Source organism: Primulina eburnea, chromosome 9 (assembly GCF_022965805.1).
Source record: "Primulina eburnea isolate SZY01 chromosome 9, ASM2296580v1, whole genome shotgun sequence".
NCBI classification, from domain to species: domain Eukaryota; kingdom Viridiplantae; phylum Streptophyta; class Magnoliopsida; order Lamiales; family Gesneriaceae; genus Primulina; species Primulina eburnea.
The window spans coordinates 5,835,819-5,861,018 of record NC_133109.1 but is presented as its reverse complement, the minus strand read 5'-3'; the positions used below and the strand labels follow the sequence as shown (position 1 = coordinate 5,861,018).

The 25,200-nt window shown below is 36.5% G+C and overlaps 4 protein-coding genes across 4 annotated transcripts; 2 read left to right on the top strand and 2 right to left on the bottom strand.

Moving 5' to 3' along the window:
* The first annotated feature begins 721 nt into the window (after positions 1 to 721).
* Positions 722 to 5,632, top strand: LOC140841214 (protein STRUBBELIG-RECEPTOR FAMILY 6-like). Its single transcript, XM_073208477.1, has 16 exons — positions 722 to 1,121; positions 1,781 to 1,913; positions 2,000 to 2,071; positions 2,153 to 2,218; positions 2,305 to 2,376; positions 2,474 to 2,545; positions 2,701 to 2,772; positions 2,846 to 2,911; positions 3,038 to 3,100; positions 3,197 to 3,507; positions 3,601 to 3,884; positions 4,140 to 4,405; positions 4,540 to 4,672; positions 4,790 to 4,908; positions 4,974 to 5,130; positions 5,209 to 5,632. The coding sequence occupies exons 1-16, from the start codon at positions 1,046 to 1,048 to the stop codon at positions 5,356 to 5,358; spliced, it is 2,112 nt and encodes a 703-aa protein (XP_073064578.1). The 5' UTR covers positions 722 to 1,045; the 3' UTR covers positions 5,359 to 5,632.
* A 208-nt stretch (positions 5,633 to 5,840) lies between these two features.
* On the bottom strand, positions 5,841 to 10,253 carry LOC140841213 (26S proteasome regulatory subunit 7A). Its single transcript, XM_073208476.1, has 10 exons — positions 10,085 to 10,253; positions 9,173 to 9,254; positions 8,852 to 8,943; positions 8,691 to 8,768; positions 8,403 to 8,464; positions 7,824 to 7,968; positions 7,468 to 7,686; positions 7,201 to 7,382; positions 6,446 to 6,621; positions 5,841 to 6,241 (listed from the first exon to the last, which is right to left on the bottom strand). The coding sequence occupies exons 1-10, from the start codon at positions 10,169 to 10,171 to the stop codon at positions 6,084 to 6,086; spliced, it is 1,281 nt and encodes a 426-aa protein (XP_073064577.1). The 5' UTR covers positions 10,172 to 10,253; the 3' UTR covers positions 5,841 to 6,083.
* Positions 10,254 to 11,244: 991 nt separating this feature from the next.
* LOC140841212 (uncharacterized protein C23H3.12c) lies at positions 11,245 to 14,638 on the bottom strand. The gene is made up of 8 exons (XM_073208475.1): positions 14,182 to 14,638; positions 13,754 to 13,818; positions 13,489 to 13,587; positions 12,949 to 12,996; positions 12,294 to 12,363; positions 12,099 to 12,170; positions 11,704 to 11,817; positions 11,245 to 11,482 (listed from the first exon to the last, which is right to left on the bottom strand). Exons 1-8 carry the CDS (start codon positions 14,401 to 14,403, stop codon positions 11,336 to 11,338), a joined length of 837 nt encoding a protein of 278 aa, XP_073064576.1. The 5' UTR covers positions 14,404 to 14,638; the 3' UTR covers positions 11,245 to 11,335.
* A 5,875-nt stretch (positions 14,639 to 20,513) lies between these two features.
* On the top strand, positions 20,514 to 24,935 carry LOC140840684 (uncharacterized). Its single transcript, XM_073207857.1, has 7 exons — positions 20,514 to 20,846; positions 20,934 to 22,340; positions 22,422 to 22,495; positions 23,058 to 23,350; positions 23,473 to 23,732; positions 23,786 to 24,163; positions 24,525 to 24,935. The coding sequence occupies exons 1-7, from the start codon at positions 20,514 to 20,516 to the stop codon at positions 24,933 to 24,935; spliced, it is 3,156 nt and encodes a 1,051-aa protein (XP_073063958.1).
* The last annotated feature ends 265 nt before the right edge of the window (positions 24,936 to 25,200 follow it).

The window sequence follows — 25,200 nt, the reverse complement described above, 5'->3', positions numbered from 1 at the left end:
CATCTCAATTTAATCTTCTCAAAATTTTCCATTTAATTGCACCATTAAGAACATTTTGCTTGTATCTTCTATATTTGGCAAAAACTTGTGTGAGACAGTCTCACAGATCGTATTTTGTGAGACGAATCTTTTATTTGGGTCATCCATGAAAAAGTATCACTTTTTATGTTAAAAAAATTACTTTTTATTGTGAATATCGGTAGGTTGACCGTCTCACAGATAAAGATTCGTGGACCGTCTCACAAGCTTGAATTTGATTTAAATATATGAGATAACATACTCTCTTAACTTTTCTTGTAATTGATGAATTCTATAAAATAAAATCTTCAGAAAAAAAAAATGTAAAATAGCGTGCAAAAACTTCACGTGACTACAAAAATTTACACAGGAGGTACAAGAAGACAACTTTTCCAATGTAAGCCCGTGAGTGTCTTCCACAATGGCTCGAAGAACAACAAACAAGATCTAGTGGATTGTGAAAAAAGGAAGGAAATTTAAATGCCCATCAAATTTATTGTATTTTGGTCAAGATTTTCACATGGAAATGTATTTTGATTAGGATTATAGTTTGTTTTTAAATATTTTATTTCTTAACAAACTCAATGTTATAGGCTATAATTAGCACTATATAAAATAATCAATCAATGGGAAAGCAGCACCTTGCAAGACATCTGTGTGTAAATATTATTCAAGACGTGTAGGAGAGAGAGAGAGAGAGAGAGGGAGAGAGAGAGAGAGAGGAAGAAACAAGAATTCGGTGGCTTTTGTATTATTCTAGTAGATCGTGCTGCCAACTTTTTGTGAGAACGGGTACACAAAAAATATTCAGAAATGGGCACAAGATTCTTAAGGAATTCTTCTTCTCCTTAATATTATTAATACCGATGAGATTGACAGAGAAAATGTTTTAAGAAAACCTTAAATGAGAGGTGAAGAAAAGGGTCGTTTGTCTTCATATTGATAAAGACAAAGCCTTTTTTATCCGGGCTTTTGGCTTTTATTTTTCCTTTTAAAAGAGTTGGGGTTGATATAGAAGCAAGAAAGGATGAAAACGTTGACAGCGGTGGTGTTGCTTGTTAGCATTCTGAGTTGTGCAGATGCAGAAACAGATCCATCTGATGGTCAGTGTTTCTTTTAGAATATAACTTTGTGCATGTTGTGGGCTCTTGACTTATTTGAATGGCACCTTGCTTGCATTAGATTTGGATTACAAAGTTATCTAATATATTCAGATGTGTTGGATATAATTTGGTGGGGGTAGGGCTTCAAATTTTAGCTCTTGTGGTGCTAAAGAAGAAATCTTTATTCCGTTTAGGTGAATCTACAACCGCCAAATTGTCTATTTGCATTTGGGCATCTTCTGCTTCTGTGTAGTCAGTCGTTTAAACTAGCTAGGTGCAAATTAAATCTTTTTGGTCAATTTATTTCAAGAATAGAGTATATTTATACTTCTTTTTAGATAGGTTGAGTTTGATTAGGTAAAGTTTTACAGATTTGATTTAGTAATTTTGCAATATGATGTCTTGATTAATGCTTCTATGTCATAGTTTTGTTTAGACAGTAGTGATGGGAATATGGCAAAACAATTTTTATGAATGATCAAACGATTGGGAACTACCTAAATTCAACTTGTGTGAGAATTCATTTCTTTCTTACGAATTCTCTGCTTACTTTTTAATCATGTGTTGCATGCAGCATGCTAGTTGCTATTCGGGCATATAAACAAGTTATTATCTTGTTATTGCATATGTGATATTGACTTATCATCATTTGGAGACAGCTTCTATTCTCAATGCGTTGTACATCAGTTTGAATTCACCACCACAACTTACCAAATGGAGCTCGAATGCTGGGGATCCTTGCGGAGATTCCTGGATGGGTATTACCTGCGCAGGCTCAAGAGTGACTAAAATGTGAATTCATACAAACACTTGAAAATTCTTTATCATGTTTGCCCATTACCTTAAATGCTTACCAGACTCTGGCATGTATTTGTCAGAAAGATATCCGGGTTAGGACTCTCTGGAAATATGGGATACCAGCTAGATAAATTGACCTCTGTTACTGATTTGTAAGTTACTAGCTTCCGAGTTTGTTTGGTCTATTTCTTGTGTCGAGTTTTTTTTCATGATATGACCTGTGCATTTTGCAGTGATATAAGTAACAATAATCTTGGAAACCAGATTCCTTATCAACTTCCTCCGAACATGGAAAGCCTGTATGCTTTCATTTATCATTATATAGGAGATGACATTCCAATTTTTCTTGTTTTTATCTCATCCTCACTGTTCCGTTATGTTGCAGAAACCTTGCTGGTAATGGCTTCACTGATGGCCTTCCCTATTCCATATCACTGATGACTTATCTAAAATACCTGTTAGTCATCCCTCGAACTGAAAACCTCCCAAAAACCTCGATAATTTTTTAATGTTCTTCATACTTGCAAATATTTGACGTTTCTTTGTAATTTCAGTGACGTGAGTCACAATCACATTCAGGGCGAAGTGAATCTCATGTTCAGCTCACTTACCAATCTGTCAACATTGTAAGATTCATCTCGTCATGCAACCCGTACCTCGTTCAATAAGCTAAATTTTCATGCTTCTGCTTTCTCCTTGACTTAGGCTACAATCTTTCTTTTTTTTTTGGGTTTTTATTTTGGTTGAAGCGCCACCTATTTAATTGACACTCATGCTTCAGGGATTTCTCTTTTAACGCCCTGACTGGCAATCTTCCTCAAAGTATGCAGTCGCTGACGAGTATATCTAATATGTGAGGGAATAAACTAAATTTATTTTATTTGATTCTCTCAAATGAATACTTAATGACCAGTTTAAGCAATCAGGTATTTGCAAAATAATCAGTTTACGGGAACCATCGATGTGCTTGCTAATCTTCCACTTACAAATTTGTGAGTGCTATTTCAAATTTGCTTCCACACTCACGCACTTGCTCACTCGACATATACATTATTTCACATATACACTATTTATGGGCCGCTATTCAGTTTATATTGATCTATACTTATCTTTTCTAGAAATATAGAAAACAACCATTTCAGTGGGTGGATACCACAACAATTGAAAAGCATAAATCTGCAGTAAGCATCTCATGATATATATACATTAACAAGCATTATGTATTCCCGTATGGAGATCTTGAAAGGCTTGTCATTTTGATGTGATTCAATTAACAGATCAAATGGAAACTCATTTGACTCTGGACCTGCGCCTCCACCTCCACCAGGCACTCCTCCTGCCAGCACACCCAACCCAAATCACAAATCTGGAGGGAATAGTGACTCATCTAATGGGGGTGGTAGTGGAACTGGCGGACATAAATCTGGTGTAGGAGCTGGAGCTGTGGCTGGAATTATAATATCCATTTTTGTTGTAGCAGCAATAGTAATATTTGTTATTATGAAAAGACGATCCAGAAAGTCAACAACTGACATTGAAAAGCTCAACAATCAACCATTCGCTCCTCTTACTTCACAAGAAGTGCGAGGTAGTTATAAGTCTTATTTTCATATGTATTATGAAATATTTATGCTGTCATGCAACCCTATTAATTTTGTGTGTTTTACTTTTTTTACTGCAGATGAGAAGTATGTTGAAAATTCGGCAAAAACCAACACAAAATATTTCGAAACTCTTCCCATGATAAATCTCAAACCTCCTCGTGTTGTTCTTCACAAGACTGAGGAAGATATTGTCTCATTGAAGCCTATTAGTCCGCCAAAGAAAGTTCCTACGGTTCCATTAAATGCTAAACCGTATTCAATAGCGGACTTACAGGTAGTTACAAATAGTTTCAGTGTGGAAAACCTTCTTGGTGAGGGAACCGTTGGGCGTGTTTATCTGGCTCAATCTAATGATGGAAAGGTACTACGCGTCTTTCGTAACCGTGTTGTGGCTAAATCTACTTGTGAATTAATAACTTTGGAGTTTCTGATTGTCCATTTGTTTTTTGTTTTTTGTTTTTTGTTTTTTTATCTGGAACTACTTACATTTTGGCTTGTTAGAAGAGTTGACATAAAATCACATACAAATGGGATACTTGGAGCTTTTGTTGTTTCCCTATTCAAGTGATTTTCGCTGTCTAATAATCTGCTATGCATGGTGTTTGGTAACATATAGGCTCTTGCTGTGAAGAAAATAAATTCATCTGCTCTGTCCAATTCTGAAGAATTTCTGAACATCGTATCAGATATCTCACATTTGCATCACCCAAATATAACCGAGTTGGTAGGGTATTGCTCAGAGCACGGACAGCACCTGCTAGTTTACGAGTTCCATAAAAATGGATCCCTATATGAATTTCTGCACCTCTCTGATGAATATAGCAAGCCATTAACATGGAATACTCGAGTCAAGATTGCGTTAGGGACTGCGCGAGCATTGGAGTAAGTTTTATAAGTAGTTCAGGAAAACAACATGTTGATTTCCACTAGTTAAACAGAAATCAATTAAGTTTTTCTTTTTTCCCATAAAGTTTAGCATGATTTTGCATACGGGTTCACCTTGCTGTCATCTGTAGGTACCTACACGAAGTCTGCTCACCTTCAGTTATCCATAAAAATTTTAAATCGGCAAACATCATACTCGACTTGGAGTTCAATCCTCACCTTTCTGATTGTGGTTTAGCTAGCCTTGTCCAAGAACCAGATCAGGTATCTCTTTGAACGTCTTGTTACGGCCTTTTTTCATCTTATTATTTATCTGACATAAATAGTGATTGAAGAAAATGTTTTATCATCACCACCATATTCAACACTTAACATTTGCAGGCATCTGGCTACAGTGCACCAGAGGTTGCCTTGTGTGGCAAATATACCTTAAAGAGTGACATATACAGTTTTGGGGTTGTGATGTTGGAACTTCTCAGTGGTCGTAAACCTTTTGACAGGTATATGTTTCATCTCTGCATGATACTATGTGATAGGAACTAATGCCCTTTTTGTTTGTGCATAGCTCAAGGGCAAGATCAGAGCAATCTTTAGTTCGATGGGCAACACCTCAGCTTCATGATATTGACGCCCTGTCCAAGATGGTTGATCCCCTTCTAAGAGGGCTTTATCCTGTCAAATCTCTCTCACGTTTTGCGGATGTAATTGCCCTTTGTGTTCAGGTATTCGTCACGTGTGAAAAGAGATCAATTAACTTGAGCTTGATTATTACCTAACTGTGTTCATTTACCTTTGTCCAGCCGGAGCCAGAGTTCAGACCACCAATGTCAGAAGTTGTTCAGGCATTGGTACGGTTAGTACAACGAGCAAACATGAGTAGAAGGACTACAGGAAAAGAAGATGCAGTTCGGGATGAAAGAGGTGAAGATAGCGATGACAATAATTCTTAGCTTCAGCGAATATTTAAGTTCCAGTTCAATATCCGGCATCTACACGTTGAGCTTGAAATTGAAGATTGTTCGGCTTTATCAAATCAACCCACTCTTCGGCTAACATTTTTTTTTTTTGGTCACATCCTCCTTGTATCGTAGTCGAGAGTGATTTGACAGATTTTCCTTGGATCTGTGTGATTAACAAATATTTATTCGTATTCGAGCATTGTTGTAACGTTTCAGACAATAATTTCTCAAAACTCCTACCGTGCAAACACGAGTTTCCCTGCAATGATCGTGTTTTGTCTACCAAAAATGCCAAAATTTGAAGTTAGTGGCCAATTAGATATGTTAACCAGATATCTAACTTGTGAGAATAGATCAGCTCAACTGCCATTCTTTCTCAAAATAGCATGAACCTTCGGTCAAAATATAATGATAATAATAGCATGAATCTGATTTAACAGCTCCATGCTATAGATTCAATCAAGTGGAAAATATAGTATAAAATGTGATGCCAAACTTATCATCAAAGTAAAGATATTCATTACAGAATAGCACAACACTCAAGGTTTGCTCAGAATGTTTTAAGTAAAATAGATGTAACCACAGACATGGATACAATTGGTCAGCAATGCAAAAAGTTCCAGCATATGAAACAAGAACGAAAGAGAAGATAGAGTCCCAATTCCTGCTGGCTGCTGCATTTGACACCACCCTAAAACTTGACGCTGATAAAGCACTCAATTGTAAACCATGTACTTTGGTGTGGCGCTAAATTTCTGATAGCCTTTGATGACTTTGTTGACAGCATCCAAGAAATCTTTTTCTGTGACAGTCTTCCTTCTTGCTCTAATAGCATACATTCCAGCTTCAGTGCACACACTTCTAATGTCGGCTCCTGATAATTGAAGTCATAGACAATAAGGATGATTTTCAAGGTAAAATATGGAGTTAGATATGGAGTTGCGTTTTTTTTTTTCTAATATTTCCCAGTCTTAACCAAACCAAGGGTATATGATAACAGAAATTAAAAGAACGAGTGAAGACGAAACTTTATGCATCATCTATCACATCTAATTACATAGCAAAACAAGTAAATTACCAGTGGAATTTGGGCAAAGTCGTGCAAGAAGTTCAAACCGAATGTCCCTCTCACAGTTCATTGTGCGGGTATGAATCTTGAATATTTGAGTCCTACTTTCCAGATCAGGCAGTCCAAACTCTACTTTGCGATCTAGCCGCCCGGGACGTAATAGCGCTGGATCAAGTGTATCAGGTCTAGACAGTAGAAGCGAACCATTAATATCACACACAACTTTGTTAGCAACCACGAAGCTTTGGTAATAAAGGTTTTATCAGCAAATATTTTTAAAAAACAAGGAAAAGTACAATTCTGAGTTCAATAACTAAAAAACTCACCCTCCCCACACCGAGGATTATAGTGCACACAAAAAAATCCTCCTTAAACAAGTCAACCATGGACATAGTGTAAAGAAAATATGTACAAGGGTCTGTAAGCAATCAATTCATAGACTTTGAACCGGTAGTGTCCCAACTCCCAACATATATAGTAGCAAAAGTAAAAGAGAAATAAAATAGAACACATAATTTGACAAGGTAAAACAACAAATGTGTTGTTCATGGATATACTTATTCATGCATTCAACTGGGAAAAAACTTCACGTGTGAGTAACCACCTAGAAATTAGGTCATTTAACTGATAAAAATATAATGTGCAAGATGAGCCTCCATATAAGAACTTGTTCTACCTGATGAATCATCTTATGTGGCTAAAGCAGATATCATCAATAAACATTTGTACAGAAAAAGGGTGCAAAAAACAAAAGGAAAACTCACCTATTGGTCGCCATTAGAACTTTAATATTGCCACGGGCATCAAACCCATCGAGCTGATTCACAATTTCAAGCATGGTGCGCTGAACCTCATTATCTCCACCGACTCCATCATCGAACCGTGCACCCCCGATGGCATCCACTTCATCAAAAAACACGATGCAAGCTTTTTTAGAGCGAGCCATCTGCCAGTGTAAAGAAAGTGAATTTTTAGCTGATTCACATTACGACAGGATTAGTTGAAAGCTAGTACACAGAGGAGAATTGAACCTGAAAGAGTTCACGAACCATCCGAGCCCCCTCACCAACATATTTCTGGACAAGCTCACTCCCAATTACACGAATAAAACATGCATCGGTTCTGTTAGCCACGGCTCTGGCTAGCAGAGTTTTACCTGTACCAGGAGGACCATAGCAAAGAACGCCTTTTGGAGGATCAATCCCCAGCTTAACAAATTTTTCAGGATGAAGCATGGGTAACTCAACCACCTAGCAAGATCCATAATGCATAAGTAGAAATTCCAGTTAAATATAGGAAAATTTAAAAAATTTGAAAAGAGCCGGGAGAATAAAAAACACAGAGCAACAAATTGCGCATTGTATGCGAAGACACAAATATAATAAACCTCTCGCATCTTTTCAATCTGCTCTTTACATCCTCCAACATCATTATATGTAACATCGGGCTTTTCTTCAACTGTCATCATTGTAACACTTGGGTCAATTTTTGGAGGCAAAGGAATCTGAATTTGGTATTTATTTCTGTCAACGCTGCAACAAAAACAAAATATCAAACTACATATAAGAACAGATAAATATTTGCAACAAGAAGCTAAAGCCTCCTATATCATGATTTACACAGCTTGTGCAATCTGATATTATTCGATAATGGACAACAGATAAACAGGTTAGTTGATAAAATGCTTCATGTTGAATCAGGCAAATAAATGAATCGCGAGACTACCCAAATATATTCTCTTTTGTACATTATATATTTATATAAAGAAAAAATTTAAAATTAATTTCCAAGTTGCTCAACATAATCACTTCTTTAGGATAAGTACTATTAAAACATAAAAAAGTAACACATTAATTAGGATAAGACAAAAAATAAGTGCACAGTTACAGCTAATCATCATATCTATACCATTGGAAAACAAGAATTTTTTGCTGGCTCGATGATAAATCAAGACAAGAAAGCTTACCCGACACGCATCCCTTCTTCAATATCAGTAGGTGAAACCTTATCGCCCAAGCCAACAACAAACTGCGACATGTGCACATGCCCAAGAGTTTAAAAAAATATACTGCCAAATCAAAGATATCCAAATTGTATGAAATCTACTGACAGTCATGTCATATGCGTGTGTACATGTGCAATTATCCCTGAATAGCACTACTTGCTTTTTTCGTGTCCGAAAGTTTAATGATGTGGAGTAACCATGTTCACATGTTCTTATAAAGTTGTCCAGAAGAAAGAGAAACCAACTTACTTTTGCAATTTGCTTGACATTTATAACATACTTTGCATCATCAGTATTTGGACTAATTATCTTTGTGCATCTTGCAACCTAGTCGAAAAAACCATTGATATATTTGTGTGATAAGAATAAGATGGAGAAAAAATAAATTTAGAGATTATCGTAAAAAACACCTGAAGAGGTTGTTCCTCCTGCATCATTTGCTTATCAGACACAAGATCCCATTGGCTGGGAGCAGCTAAACCAGTGTCAGATTCCTTGATACCTAAAATAGTCAATATTTAAAAATTTTAACGTAGAAAGACATGTAGGAACATGAATGGAGCAAACCTACCATGTTAGATAAAATAATGATATCATTTATCAATCCATAAAATTAAATTAGCAGTATGTTTCTACATTATTTTCTCGGAATTCAGGCTAATTATTGCTGAACTAATAAAATAAGTGTTTTTCTTTGTTGAAGAGAAATTTACGCAGTACACTTAACATACCACATAAATCATTAATCTTCTTTGCCATGTCCTTGATTTCCTTTTCAGCTTTCTTTATGCTTGTAGAATAAGGTCCCAAGCCCTGCATCCATCAGCTGATTATTACAATCGAAGCATATTTCACAATCCCTAAAGATCAACTCTCAAACACCTTGAATTTCCATCTAATATTATGACATTAGAATAGTTGTTCAATCATTTAAACCAAACTTGGAGTCTGGCTAAACAGAGAACGCCTAATAATTTCATAAGAAGAACCCGCGAATACAAATTCAAACAATCAGAGCCAGAAACCAAATATAAAGAAACTTTTATGCCAAAGACTGGATGTTTCTCAGACCCTACATGCTCCCTTCGATTCCAAAGAAGTAATGCTTTGTCTTTTTACATTTTGGATCTCGCTGAGCATCCTAGGCCCTATTAGGGAGCATATAAAATTCAGCAGACAATAAAGACTAGTTAAAGACAACAAACGGCAGCGAGAGGGAGGAGAACCAGTAGGGTGCCCGACCGCTTCCTCCCACATGTACTCGCCAAGCAGCTGATCCCCGTTCAAATCGTATTTCCACTACGGACCTAATTTTTCTTGGCTCAAATCAACAGTAAATGAACTACGGAAACTTTATGGTACACAAAAATACGGCATTCGCAACCAAACTGCAGATTTTCAAATCCACAATTCAGTGTATCCTTGTTCAAAAATTAGGACAACTAAATAACACACATCATTAAAATCCAAGATCTAATTTTCAGCACTTGGGCAAAATAAAACCCGACCCGACTACTGAACCCATCACCCCCACAGATTAGAACTCTTAATCCGCCCAATTCCCATGTAAAAAGTTCCAAAAAAGGGAGAAAAACAGCTCAAATTAAGGGTCAAACAAAAAATAGAGACACATAAAAAAATACATATGTTTTGAGGAGGGCAATATCATCTTCATCGAGTGGCCTAGGGTTCTTCTCGTCCTTGATCTCATCTTCAGGCTCCGGTGCCATCGCCAATGATTCCTTTCCCTTTCAGTGGAAAACTAACCTTGCTTGAAGAAGAGGTTAGATATATACGAAAAAGCGGTCGGACGCGCTCTGCATCTGCTTATTAGTTATCGGTGCTAGGTCATACGTGCCAGCCCAATATCCACAAATGGGCCCATCAGTTGAATCATTTTTCAGCCCAGGCCCAAGCCCAGGATAAAAAATATGGATAGGGACACGCAACGTTTATGAAGATTAAGGGAGCGTTTGGTACGCGTGATTAGGCGGGATTATTTTTTTTATCCTGCCTATTCAGCTGTTTGGTATACGTGATTATTTAATCAAGTCAATCCCTCCTATGAATGATTAGGTTATATTAGGTAGGTTAAAATAATACCTCTTCACCCCCTAGGATTATTTATCCAACTCTTAAAACCTCATATTTTTCCAATTTTACCCTTTTCTTATATTCAAACTCGCCGCCACGACCGCCGCTGCCGCCGCCGACGGACCGCCGGCCGAGCGCCGACGTCGATCATTTCCGTTGCCGGCCGGTCGTTTCCGGCCGCCGCCCCCGTCAGCCGTTTCCGGCCGACCATTTCCGGCCGGCCGCCGCCGCGAAGGGAAAGGGCAATTTTGTCTTTTCATCAAAAAATTCAAAATTATCCTACACTTAAAAATCTTACCAAACATAATATTATTTTACACCATTTATTACAATCCTACCACAATCATTTTCTTTATCATTTACATACTAATCATTAGTTTATCTTATCCTTCCAACCAAACGTAGCCTAATAGTCAATGACAATAGCTCACTGGATACCTATTTAGTTGTGAGTACGATCTCACGAATCTTTATCTATGAGATAGATAATATATTTTTTTCATGAAATAACCTAAATAAGAGATAATACGACCCGTAAGACCGTCTCACATAATAACTTAGTTGATTAATTTAGTATATTTGTCAACATCGCTATTAAATTTATAAACTTTAATCGTTTTCATTGGTCCAGCTGGAATATAGACATGAATAAATAAAAAGAAAAGACTCCCAATCCCACACGATTTGAGTTTTAACAAAAGAAATCAAATATGCAAAGTTACTTATTCAATGGGCAATTCCTCACCACCAAATTGTCAAAAATGTATGTGAATCAGAAAGTGGGTTGATTCTAAAAGAAGCTACATCAAATTTCGATATTTGACAACATCTGCATTGTTTAAAAAAAAATTCTGGCAAATTTTTGATATGGTGCTGTCATCAAGCCCTTCACCTGCGCCATCTTTATGATCAAGAAGCTTTTCAAGTTCCGCCGACGGTTGAAAAACCTGATCACACAATACAATAGGTGCTTCAGGTAAAAGCATCAAATATGATGAAAAAATAGCTGGGAAAATATGTAAAAGTATACATGATAGATCATGAAGTTCAGGATTAGAATAGCTCAGTGAGCTCTAGCAGACAACCCTATTTAACTAACGTAACTAGTGCCGACGAAAATACGTAGAACAAATAAAGTTAACACTAATGAGTTGGGAATCTTAATTACCCATGAAGAAACAATTGAATCTTTGCTTTCTTTGATGGAAATTGGTGTTGAACTCTCCCTTACTTTCACCTTCTCAACGGAATCGGTGACCAAATGCAGAAGCTTCTCACTTCCCTGAATTCATGCGAGTAAAAATGAAATACATTCCAGGTTAGTTCTTTTCCATTTATTAATTTATATTCAAATTCCAGGTTTATGTTGCATTTTGATTGATAGATTTGAAGGGAGATATCTCAAATGCATAATAACAAAGTCATTGGTTTCAAATCTCAAATAATTATTTTTTGAATCATAACAACTGATTTCAAATCCATCCCGGAATCATTTCAAATCTTCATCTAAAATACTTCATGAAACTCAAACAACCTATTGATTTTTAGAAGTTTGTTTTTAACCTGTGAAGCTCTCCAATGGGAGTAAGTCCGGAACAAGATCCAAAAGAATGGGACGTTAGGCAAAGGAAGAACCTGCATAATATTTTAGTGAGTTCAAGTATCAGATAAAATAAAATGGAGTCATCCAAACTTAAAGAATGCATATGTGAGAATATGAAGATTCGGAATCCTTTGATGAAAAAATTGTGTGCATACCATGAAAACTGATGTCAGGGGCAGCAAGATGGCCGATTTGTAAAAGTACTGCTTATGAATAACTGATCCCCTGGGAATGGATCACATTACATTATATAAGGATTGGTCCATAAATAAACAAATATTATTTAATCTTAAACAAAGCGTGGGATACCATTACAAGCTTACATTAAAGAGGGATTAATGCATAAAAATAAAATATAATCTAATCTAAAAAGGTATCAAAAAATAATACTCGGTCCTTTGAGATGCTGTAGAGCTTATCTTAAACCATGATATGACCCGATCCAGTCGTAGAAGAATTTGATCATAAATTAATTTATTTTCATAAAATCGTACGCCACTGACCTAAGCATGCTATAGCAAAATGAGCTCTCTTACACCTTTGCCCGAGGCCCGAGCTATGAGTGAGACAATATCAACTAGACGAAATTGAAATTTGTCGAGGTGTCACAGTGAGCTGATGGAAATTAAAAGCATGGACCGCCCTTGTTAAACTAACCTCCCTACGTGGCCACTTCATCCCAATAAATGTGATCAAAGTAGTTGATGATGCAAGCACAGATAGACCATGAAGTTCAGACTCAGTAACAAATGGTAGATATTACACAGATGATACAAGGAATATCAATTAAATGAAGTAATGAAATATCACCTGAAGGCTATGTGCCGTAATCTTCGGCGGACAAGTCGCGAATTCAAACTGTGATATTTCAAAGAGAAAAAAATAATTTAAAGACCTGCCTTGAGGAAACAAAACAAACATCCATCCTGCCCATATTGTTATTTGGAATCATTTATTCCAAGCCAAGACATTTTCATTTATTTCAATTCAAGATTTTTTTCCATCAATTTACATCCCTAAAGTTTCAGAACTTCCGTAATTCCCTTTAACATCAGGCATTCAATAATCCACTAAGATTAACAGCTCGCTAGTTTAAAAAATGAGCCAAGTTAAACCTCTTTTATTTTTTACTATAGAGCGTTTCACATATGGCCAAATCTTATAAATAAGTATTTCAAAAAAAACAAGAAAATCTAGTCATACTAACAACTTATAATCCATCAAACCAACACAATCTAACAATAACTTCATTTATGGATGGGTATTATTCAAATTTTCATTCTTACTTGATTTGCAATATGTATTCGTTCATTTAGTATGAACATAGTATAATAGAAGAGATAGCAGCACCTAGATGGGTATGTGATTTCCACACTGTCAATCTCCTTTGGAATAGATTTGAAGAAGATTTCTGATGGCTTCACACGTGACAGCAGCATTAATCCAAATCTAGGCATAAGCACCATCAATCAACACGTGGAAACAATACAAGTCCAGCACATTTGTTTTCTTCACTATTATTTTATAATTATCTCAAAAGAAGATGTTGATAATCTTCACGCAAACTGTTAAATATCAAACAAAAATGTCATAAACATGAGGAAGATGTAAATACCCATGAATCTTGTTCTTTATAGTCCCTTGAGGTGCCTTCTCCAGATTAATCCAAGCAACATTCATCTAAAGAAAACACATAAAATTACTTAAATACATACACAACATAGATACACATCGATCCCATAGCTGCAACATCATATATATGTACACACACACACAAACTCCTACACAAATCTAAACAAAAATATTTTTGAGTACTTGTTCAGACTCCATAATCAGCACCAACCTTCGGGCACTACTCAGGAATAAATAGGAATAGACATTTTCATTTGAGAGCAGAAAAAAATGTCGTCGATTCATGGGCGGGGTGACTGCCCTGCTGATCAATGCATTGAAAATAAATACTACAAAAACTTAACGAGGGCCTGACCCAGATTTAACAGCAATAAGCAAGAGAAATGCATACATTGATGAAAGAGTTGTCACCTTGTTCGCGACAAAATCAACCACAAGTTCAACTTTAGACGACGCCTCGGAGGCTTGAAATCCGTTTACAGGAGATGGGTTCGAAGAAAAAAGCATGCTGTAGAGTTCTCTGAACGTGGAAGGAGTGTTGGGAGACTGAGCGCCGGGCGCTGAAGGGTCAATCATTCGGCTGAAGCACCAGCTTCTTCCTCTGATCGGAAACACCACAAGTTTAGCCCTCATCTTTGAACAACCTCAAATCAATGATATCGACTGATTTCTTCTATATATCTTCGGAGAGAAAAATTTCAAGAAAACTGGGGATGAAAAATCAAGAAGGTGGGGGGTTCTTGATCGCTTCAGAATGTGACTGTGTCAAGGCCCGTCGCGAGAGCATAGTTTCCAAGATTATGCTGCGGCGGGGTCCGAGGTTTAGAGCGTTTTACGGTGAAATTTCTATAGCAAGGACGACTCAGCTTTAACCGCTACCCATATCTGTGTGAAGTATCAGTGCCATTTGGATGGGCCATTTGACAGGCCCAACTCGGAACTTAGGCCCAGCTAATAGATGGGCTTCTTAAATCCAAGTATTATTTGAATATGTTTCTTATTTCTTTGGGTTTCCATCCATCCAAAGGAAAATTCAGTTTGTAATTTCCTCTATTTTTTAACGAAACACATTACATTCCAACATTAAATTTTAAAATTTATGTAAAGTGTAATAATGGATAATGAGTTGATTTGATTTAGAAAAAACCGGTAAATAAAATTATCAAATTAGAAGTTTCAAGAAGCTGGAACTCAAATTAGTCAAGCCGGAAATAATGTGTAGCTAATTTTGTTGTGCATATCTCATAAAAACCTGTTATCCAAATGACAAGCAGTCAAAATGGTTGGAAATCAAACTTAACTCTCTACAAGTCATATTTCAATCTGACTCGAGGAGTTCGGATATTATATATGCTAACCGGATCTCTCAATGTCCAGCTAGATGATATGAATACAACATCCGACTTTACATGAGCAGTTCTGATAATTTGGCCATATATCTAAGCTATATTATCGAAATTGAATTTTTCATCATGATTATGAAGGTAATATGATCTACAAATTATTTTCCAAAGTTGACGCCAATATATGATATCAAGATGGTGAAAACCGCGATAAAATTGTTGATTTCGCATTGAATATAGAATAAGTTCTAACTTGTATATATTATAGTATTTCGAGCATATATTTCTCATACAAGATCGAAATTGAGTGATTCTTGATTTATAAAAATTTAAGAGAGATGACTACAACTTTTATGTTCATCACTTTGTTTAGAAATCTACGAATCAAAAATTATAATAATATAAATAGACCAAATCGACTTGGTCCAGCTAGACATCTACAACCACATCTAGCATAAATCCAGCTTTATATCAAAAAGTGGCCAGCAACTTGAATATGACCATTTAAATTTCAGAAATCGTACAGAATATTTCAAAACGGTCATATTATTGGTTTTAACGTTCATATCATTATTGGATGCCATAAATACAACATTTAAGAAGAACAAACAAGAGCTTTTGATGGGTATTAAAAGTATGGACATATTATACAAAAAAAAAAAAATTAGAATTATAGGCTTATAGCAAGCCCAAAAAGTGAGATCTGATAAACAAAAAGAACCTAAGTTTTAAAAGATAAATCATCTACATCAAATCAAATTTGCAGAACACTCTTCCATGTTCAAGTATTGAAGAATAGATCATTAGAGAAGAGCTCACTCACACAAAAGAATGATGTGTTTCAAAGAATAGATTAATGACCGTCTTTACATAAAGATGATAAAGATGTTAAATATTATGTTTGTAGTATTAGTATAAGATACATCAAACGTTATATGGGTTGTGAGATTGTGACCTATTGTGGGGCCCTTAGCTCCTAATCGTTATTACAACACAATTTGATTAGGGTTAAGTAATCACAGCGGAAAACGAGTTTAAAATTTCTTTACAATGAGCCCAAAATATCTCTTCTGATATTTAAATACTAAAAATAGTATCTAAATTCAAATCATAAAACATGCCTCACGAAATCAAATCCATTCACATACAAGCAACTCATATCTTCGGGACATACCCCGGTATATAGATACATATACATATATACTGGGAACAATACATAAACATAAACCTCAGCCTAAGCTGTGGCTTCCTCCAGAAGTGCCCTTCCTGGTCTCCTGATATCCTGGAGTACCTGCCATTGTCCACACACAAAGACAACAACAGCCCCCCTTGGGGGTGAGCAAAGCTCCGTATGGAACAACCAATCATATATACCACATATATCTAAACAATGATATATGGTATGCAATGCATGTATGTCGTGGAGGTATCAGGTCAAATGCTCATCCACTGAGCACATGTCAGAATCAATCGAATCGATATCAAATCAAATCAATGCTCGAGCTATCACACCGACCTATATGGGAATACACATATGATAGCGTCGACGAAGCGCCATCAATCCCACATCTCATATCCAATCATATGGGGCCACAATTGTCTATGCTTTACGGGTCACATAATACCGGCATAGCGATTGTGTTCACAAACCCCGGAATCCAATCAAATCATATCAGGGTATCCAAGGATCATAGCTCAACGTACATGTCATGTATCGATGTATGCATAAAATGATGTGTGTTAACAAAACATTTATTTTGTACATCGATACTCAAATCTCAATCTCATGTATGCCACATCAAATCATCAAATAGGCACATAGACATGTATTCCAATCCAATCCAATCAATCGAATCATTTATCATATAATACAGATACCTGTCGTATGTTACCCGGTCGCAACATACCTCAATTCTTCGTTTCCGATTGATGTAGCCTGAAGATACTGATAGTACACTTTATCTACATCAATAACATACTCATTCCAATCAATAACATACTAATATGAGTTTCAAATATCATTTGAAACTTCAAAAATTCATATCAAATCAAAATCATATCATAATTCAATTCCGACTTCGAATATGAGTTTTTTGTCGGTTATTCTACTACATATCAGAAATTCAACTTCAAATACATGCTATTCCAGCACTTTGATATTTAAAGCTGCTGAAATCAGAAGAAAATTACCTCAGTCAGAAGCCCTCAACGCGACGATCACAATTATATAATTTGTTTCGTGTTTAGACAACGTTTCAAAGTCGATTTGGAAGAAAGAAAATCGAATTCTTTCAACTTTCTCGAAAGTTGATACCGGTGAAATGAAAGGAGAAAGAACAAAATTCTGATTCTTATCCTTACCGCCATCGCGCTCGGGCGTTAGAATTCTCGCGCCCGAGCGCGAGACATTCTGCCCCCGACTTCAATATGTACCGCGCTCGAGCGGTCAAATATTACCGCTCGGGCGCGAGGTGTTCTGCCCGAATACTCATTTCAAATATCCTGGCGCTCGGGCGGTAATTTTCTACCGCTCGGGCGCCACATGTTCTGTACAAATTGTTGGTTTTGTACTATATTGGCGTCCGGCCTATCCAATCGAGCTCTTACAACGTCAATTCATATACAATATTCATTTTCTCAATTCCTTATCATGTTATACATCAAATACATAATCATATGACAATTTCATAAATTATCGATAATCACGTAGGATTTACGATAATACGATACACGGTCCTTACACCTATAATCTAGAGTGTTCTAAGAGTTTCGATTTGACGATGGATAGGTTATAAATTGAAGTAGGTTTGTACAAAGATATGTACCAATCAAAGCCTTCTAGTATATATATCTTCCTTAGTAGAATAAATGGTGACATAGGAGTTTTTAATATCTGAATATCTATAAACAAATTTTTAAATCTGAATATCTATAAACAAGAAGAACAAATCAAAGTCTTACTATATTGAAATTATTTATTGTTGTTGTTTTGATAAGCATTGTTGATGAATTTTATATGTTGTTTTTAAATATCAAAATGTTGCATACAAACTATTTGATAAAATACTTCAACCAAATTGTTTTATACGTTCAACTTGCATTATTTTCAAATCAATAAAAAAATGTTTAATGGTTTTTAAAAGGTTATTTTGAGTTTCTTCTACCCGATTTTGGTCTTCTAAGAAGCATATTTCTATACTTCTTGAAAGAAAAAATGTTGGATTAAGCATACATGAGTGAGAGTAATATTGGGAAGTTCCAGTGTGTCAAGCCGCTGAAATTGCGTCATTTGATATAGTTGGCTAGTTAGGTCATAAAAAAGTGACGTCAGATCTTAATGGGTATCAATATATCTTTTGGGGATAGGACCGATGACAAGCAAAGAGTAAGATTGATATTTAAATGATATGAGACAACACCAACAGAAAGACATGTGCCTCTCTAGAATCATTAGCCTGACATCACAACCTATTCGCAATCATATAGGTGCGCTCCACGATGCCACAAATATAAGAAAATAAAGTTGCATCTTGGCTAACAATTATAGCTTTTGGCCTAGCATTTCTTTTTGTGTTGGCATGCTTTGCAATTCCCTTACCTTTGTGATTGTGCATAGTGACTAATAAGAGAATCTTTTCAATGTTTAACAAATATTTGAGTTGGCAAATTTATCTTTATTTTGTATCGCTTGAAAATTTTGGATTTAAATTATCTATTCTTATTAAAACTTAATTACTCAATATATGTATCTATCTGTTGAATATTTCATAGATATCATATGTAACATCCAACCTTTTATCATGCTATTGTCAATAATGTTATTCATGGTTTATAGTGATAAGGTATGGAAGTGGATATTTTATATGGTTTGATAGTTGAGATATAAAGAATGGTTATTATTTTTGGTTGGGTATTTAGGAAATATGTTTATTGAAATGGTTAAAATATGGTTAAAGAATAGGGCGGTATTTTGTGACCGCCCGAGCGCCCAGCAAGTGTAAAACACGTTTTTTTAGGAAATGAAGGCTTATATACCCATTTCTAGATTCTTCTCCACACTTCTCTCATTTTCCCTCATTCTCCATCGGTTCTAGCTTATTTCTTTTCAAGGTTTTCTTCCTTTCAATCCTCCACTCCAAGTTCAAGGATTTTAGTATAAATTTTTAGTGTCTCCTACCTTAGACTTCAAGCTTCAAGGTAAGGGTTCTATCTTTTGAGCTTATAAGGGTTTGAAGTAATGAAGGTTTAAGTTGAATTTATTGATTTATATGGTTATGGGTGATGATTGTTGGTTGTTATTATGTAGTGTGTTGTAGGAATTCATTCAAGGTGACCTTAGCAACCAAATTGCTTGTTGGGTTGTAAGTAGAAGCTTTTCCTTCTAATGCTCACATGATATATATGTATATAAGTCATGTTTATTGATGTCTAGCTCCTTCCGTTGTTAGATTATTGATGTATGTATTGTTATTTGTTCATTGAGCCAAGAATATCATTGAATTCATTGATAAGGAGCTAGTACTCTATTGTTGCTTACCAAGTGTTTGCTAAAATGTCCCAATGAAGTTTCCTATGATTAAAGCCAATGTATGATAGTAATTCATGCATGTCATTAGCCAATCACATGATTATGAGTATCTCTCACAGTTTTGATATATTTATATATCAAAGAGATACTATCCACAGGTCACAGATCACAGAACTATCATTTCCTTTCCTTTAATTCATGCCATGTTGTACCATCTATATTGCCTTGATTATGTATTGTTCATTGAAGATGGTATTGTTCGATTTTCATTGCTATTTCCATAGCCATGTTTCAAGCCAAGCCATGTATATGTCTTTTTTATGTACAGCTTTCTGCTTAATGAGTTTTATCTCATTCCAGTTAATGTCATGTGATGCAGGTGAAAAAAAGGATTGAAGTGGATTGTCCGAGGGGGGAAGGAGTCATATAGCAAGTCGAAGGGGAAGACTTTTGAACTTTTGTTATGTAACCATTATTTTGGTGAACATTGAAAGTTTAAAATATCATGTGTTTGGTAACTTGAATCTTGTGAGAAAATGTGGGGTGTTTTTTGAAAATATGTTGATGATGGTTTTGTAAATGGTTATGGTTAAAAGTATGAAATGCTTTGGTGCAAATAGTATTCTTTCCTTTAAATTGTAATGCTTCCGCGGATTTTAATTATTTAAATTAATGTTCATGGGAGTGGGGTTGTTTCAATTGGTATCAGAGCAAAAGTTCTTCGGACCATATATGACTTCTTCTACCTAGGACAATCCGGTATGTTTTCGATCTTGAATCTATTGATTTTAACATTGATAGTTGATTCCATTTCATTGCCATTGATGTATCCTTTCCTCCTATCTATGTTAAAGTGAGCATTTGTGTAGGATATGCCTCCCAAGAGAAAGAATATTGAAGGGGATGATAGGACCCCTGATAAGACTGCAAAGGTGGTAGATGAATTCAGTAAGTTATTGAAGGAGCAAGCAAAGGTCCATGACGAACAAATTCAACAGCTATTGAGCATGCATACCTCGAGCCAGGGTCGTGGTAGTGGAAGAGGCCAAAGTACAACTGAAAGTTCTGTTGAGGGTGCTTATGATCGTTTCAGACGTATGAACCCTCCTGATTTTATTGGAGGCCCTGATCCCTTAGTGGCTCTTGAATGGATCAAATCTTTGGAAACCATATTCGATTATTTGAAGTTCACTGACCAAGAAAAGGTAAGTTGTGCTGTGTTTATGTTGGTCAAAGCTGCTCGTATTTGGTGGGAAGCCACCAAGGTGACAGTTAATGTTCAATAATTAAAGTGGAACGAGTTTAAAGATTTTTTCTACGCCAAATATTTCTCGAGCGAAGTAAAAGCCAAGAAGGTGAAAGAATTTCTGGAATTGAGGCAGGATGCTTTGTCTGTTACTGAATATACGTTGAAGTTTGAGGAAGGATGTGTTTTTGTTCCTTTTATTGATGAGAACGATAAGGATAAAGGAGAACATTTCCTTCGGGGTTTGAAGCCAGATATTCGAAGAGATGTTCATATGTCCAAGGTGGTCAAATATCAAGATATCGTGGAGAGAGCCTTGCTAGCTAAGCATGATGAGAAAGATATAGAGAAAGAGAGGCAATTAAGAAGACAAGCTTTCCAAGCTAGAGGACAAGGAGCAAGTGCAAATGTTCGTGGTGGCCACAAAGGTAAGGGTAAGATAGAGCAGTGCTCTAAACCTTCTGTGCCTTCTTTTGATACTGAACGACAGGTATGTCCTAAGTGTGGAAAGCCACACAAGGGTGAGTGTTTGGTGGGTAGTGGACGATGTTTTAGATGCAAGGAGATGGGGCACACGACATTGAAATGTCCTCTCTCCTCAGGCAAAGGAAAAGTCCAAGGTAGAATTTTTGCTATGACGAAGGAAAGTGTTAATCCTGATTCTTCTGTGATATCAGGTAATATTTTAATCTACGGCAAAGAAGAAATTACATTGATTGACACTGGTGCAACCCATTCTTTTATGTCTGAAGTGTTTATGCATTCTATATCTGTTGAACCTACTGTTATGCCATTACACTTCAATATTGTGTTGCCCTCTGGGGATGAAATTTGCGTCACTAATATTATCAAGGCATGTCCCATACAAGTGGGTAATAGATTACTGTTTCCTGATCTTATTGTTATTCCAGTGGTTGCATTTGATGTTATTTTTGGGATGGATTGGTTATCTGCGTATCGTGCGGTAATTGATTGCGTGGGCAAAACAGTGAAGTTTTTAGCTGATGACCATGATAGTGATGTGTTTGTGGGTCTAGGATCTTCGATGGGTATTCCTATTATTTCTTTCCTTCAAGCTAATAAGTTGTTGCACAAAGGTTGTATGGGTTTTCTAGCTTCAGTGGTTGATGTGCGAAAGGAAAGTAATTTTCAATTACAGGATATTGATGTGGTTCAGGATTATCCTGACGTGTTTTCTGATGATGTGCCTGGATTACCACCTGCTCGAGATGTGGAGTTTGTTATTGATTTAATTTCAGGTACAGCTCCAATTTCCAAGGCTCCATACAGAATGGCTCCTACTGAAATGAAAGAATTGAAGACTCAATTGCAGGAGCTATTAGATAAAGGTTTTATTCGACCTAGTTCCTCACCGTGGGGAGCTCCAGTTTTGTTCGTAAAGAAGAAAGATGGATCATTGCGATTATGCATTGACTACCGAGAACTCAACAAGGTAACACTGAAGAACAAATATCCTTTGCCACGTATTGATGATCTCTTTGATCAATTGCAAGGAGCAACAATATTTTCGAAGATTGACCTTCGGTCTGGTTACCATCAACTGAAGGTGAAAAAGGAGGACATACCAAAGACTGCATTTAGAACGAGGTATGGCCATTTTGAATTTTTGGTGATGTCGTTTGGGCTAACCAATGCTCCCTCAGTTTTTATGGATTTGATGAATCGTGTCTTTAGGCCGTATTTGGATACTTTTGTCATTGTTTTCATTGATGACATCTTGATCTATTCAAAGACACGAGATCTTCATCGTGAGCATTTGAGGATTGTGTTGCAGATGTTGAGGGATAAGCAATTGTATGCCAGGTTAAAGTAATGTGAGTTCTGGTTGGAGCAGGTGGCATTTTTGGGCCACATCGTTTCGAAAGAAGGAATATCTGTTGATCCATCCAAAGTTGAGTCCATAAAGCAATGGTCCATGCCAAAGACAGTTTCAGAGATACGGATTTTTTTTGGTTTGGCATGGTATTACCGACGGTTCATAGCCGACTTTTCAAAGATAGCTTTGCCATTGACAAGTTTGACACGGAAATCTACCAAGTTCGAATGGACCATAGAGTGCCAACAAGCATTTCAAACATTGAAAGATAAGTTGACTCTACCCCTATATTAGTACTTCTTTGTGGTACAGAAGATTTTGTTGTATATACAGATGCCGCAAAGCAGGGTTAGGTGCCGTATTGATGCAGCGTGAGAAAGTGATAGTATATGCTTCTCGTCTGTTGAAGGACTACAAGAAGAATTACCCTACTCATGATTTGGAGTTGGCGGCTGTGGTTTTCGTCTTAAAGATTTGGCGGCACTATCTTTATGGTGAGAAATGTGAAATATTTACAGATCACAAAAGTTTGAGTTATTTGTTTTCGCAGAAGGAATTGAATATGTGGCAGCGGAGATGGTTGGAACTGGTTAAAGACTATGATTGCACCATTAGCTATCATCCTGGTAAAGCTAATGTGGTTGCAGATGCTTTGAGTCGCAAGTCGAGTTCTTTATTGAGTTCTATGATTTCTAAACCTTTGTTGCTTGATTTGCAAAAAAAAATGAGATCAATTTGGTATCTTCAGGTACAATTGCTCGATTGTCTGCTCTAATTCTTCACTCAACTTTATTTGATCGAATTTTGAAGGAACAACAGTTGGATGCTCAGTTATTAGAGTTGAAGAGGAAAAGTGATCTGGCAGGAGTTTCTGAGTTTGGGTCGAATCGTGATGGGTTGATGACATTCGAAAAGAGGTACTTCTTGAAGCTCGTACAACGTCATATTCTGTACATCTCGGTAGTACCAAGATGTACCAAGATCTTCGACGTCTTTACTGGTGGCCAGGTATGAAGAAAGATATCATGTTATTTGTTTCTGAATGTCTAACCTGTCAACAGGTTAAGATTGAGCACCAAAGACCGGCGGGATTGTTGCAATCTTTGCCTATACCGCAATGGAAGTGGAAGCACATAACTATGGATTTTTTTTTTGGGTTACCAAGGACGCAGAAAGGCTTCAATTCTATTTGGGTGATCGTGGATCGATTGAACAAGTCATCACATTTTCTTTCTGTCAAGACGACGTATTATATGAATCAATATGCCGATGCTTATATTCAGGAGATTGTGAGACTTCATGGGGTACCGGTGTCGATAGTTTCAGATCGTGATCCAAGGTTTACATCCGAGTTTTGTAAGAGTTTGCACAGAGCTTTGGGCACGAAGTTAGCCTTTAGTAGTGCTTACCATCCTCAAAGTGACGGTCAATCAGAAAGGGTAATCCTAATTCTGGAGGATATGTTAAGAGCTTGCATGATTGATTTTCCAGGAAGTTGGGATTCCAAGTTGCCTCTTGTCGAGTTCACGTATAATAACAGCTATCAATCTTCAATCGGCATGGCACCTTATGAAGCTTAATATGGAAGAAAGTGCCTATCTCCTTTGCATTTGGGAAGAGGTAGGTGAAAGGAAGATGTTGGGACCAGAGTTAGTTCAACAAACAGCAGATGTTGTGGCACTAATCCAAGAAAGAATGAAGACAGCTCAGTCTCGACAGAAGAGTTATGCTGATGTTCGGCGACGACCTTTAGCATTCGAGGTTGGTGATCATGTATTTATCAAACTAGCTCCTCTCAAGGGAGTTATGCGATTTGGCAAGAAAGGTAAGTTAAGTCCTCGATACATTGGATCGTTCGAGGTTCTTGATAAGATTGGAGACCGAGCCTATTGTCTTGCATTGCCACGGGACTTGGATCGAGTTCACAACGTATTTCATGTTTCTATGCTACGTAAGTACCTTTCTAATCCATCTCATGTCCTTCTGTACAACTCATTGGATCTTTTGCCTAACCTAAGCTACGAGGAAATGCCGGTTCAAATTCTTGATCGCAAAGTTAAAGTGTTGAAGAACAAGGAAATTGGCCTTGTCAAAGTTCTTTGGAGGAATCATGTGATTGAAGAGGCCACATGGGAACCGAAAGAGGAGATGAAACATCGTTATCCGAATTTATTTGACGGCAAGCAAATTTCGAGGACAAAATTTTTATAAGGAGGGGAGATTGTAACATCCCAACCTTTTATCATGCTATTGTCAATAATGTTATTCATGGTTTATAGTGATAAGGTATGGAAGTGGATATTTTATATGGTTTGATAGTTGAGATATAAAGAATGGTTATTATTTTTGGTTGGGTGTTTAGGAAATATGTTTATTGAAATGGTTAAAATATGGTTATTGTTTTGGTATTTTATTGGTATTGATTATGGAAATGAATGGGTAGAATAGAAAGTTGATTTTGAGCCAAATAAGTAAT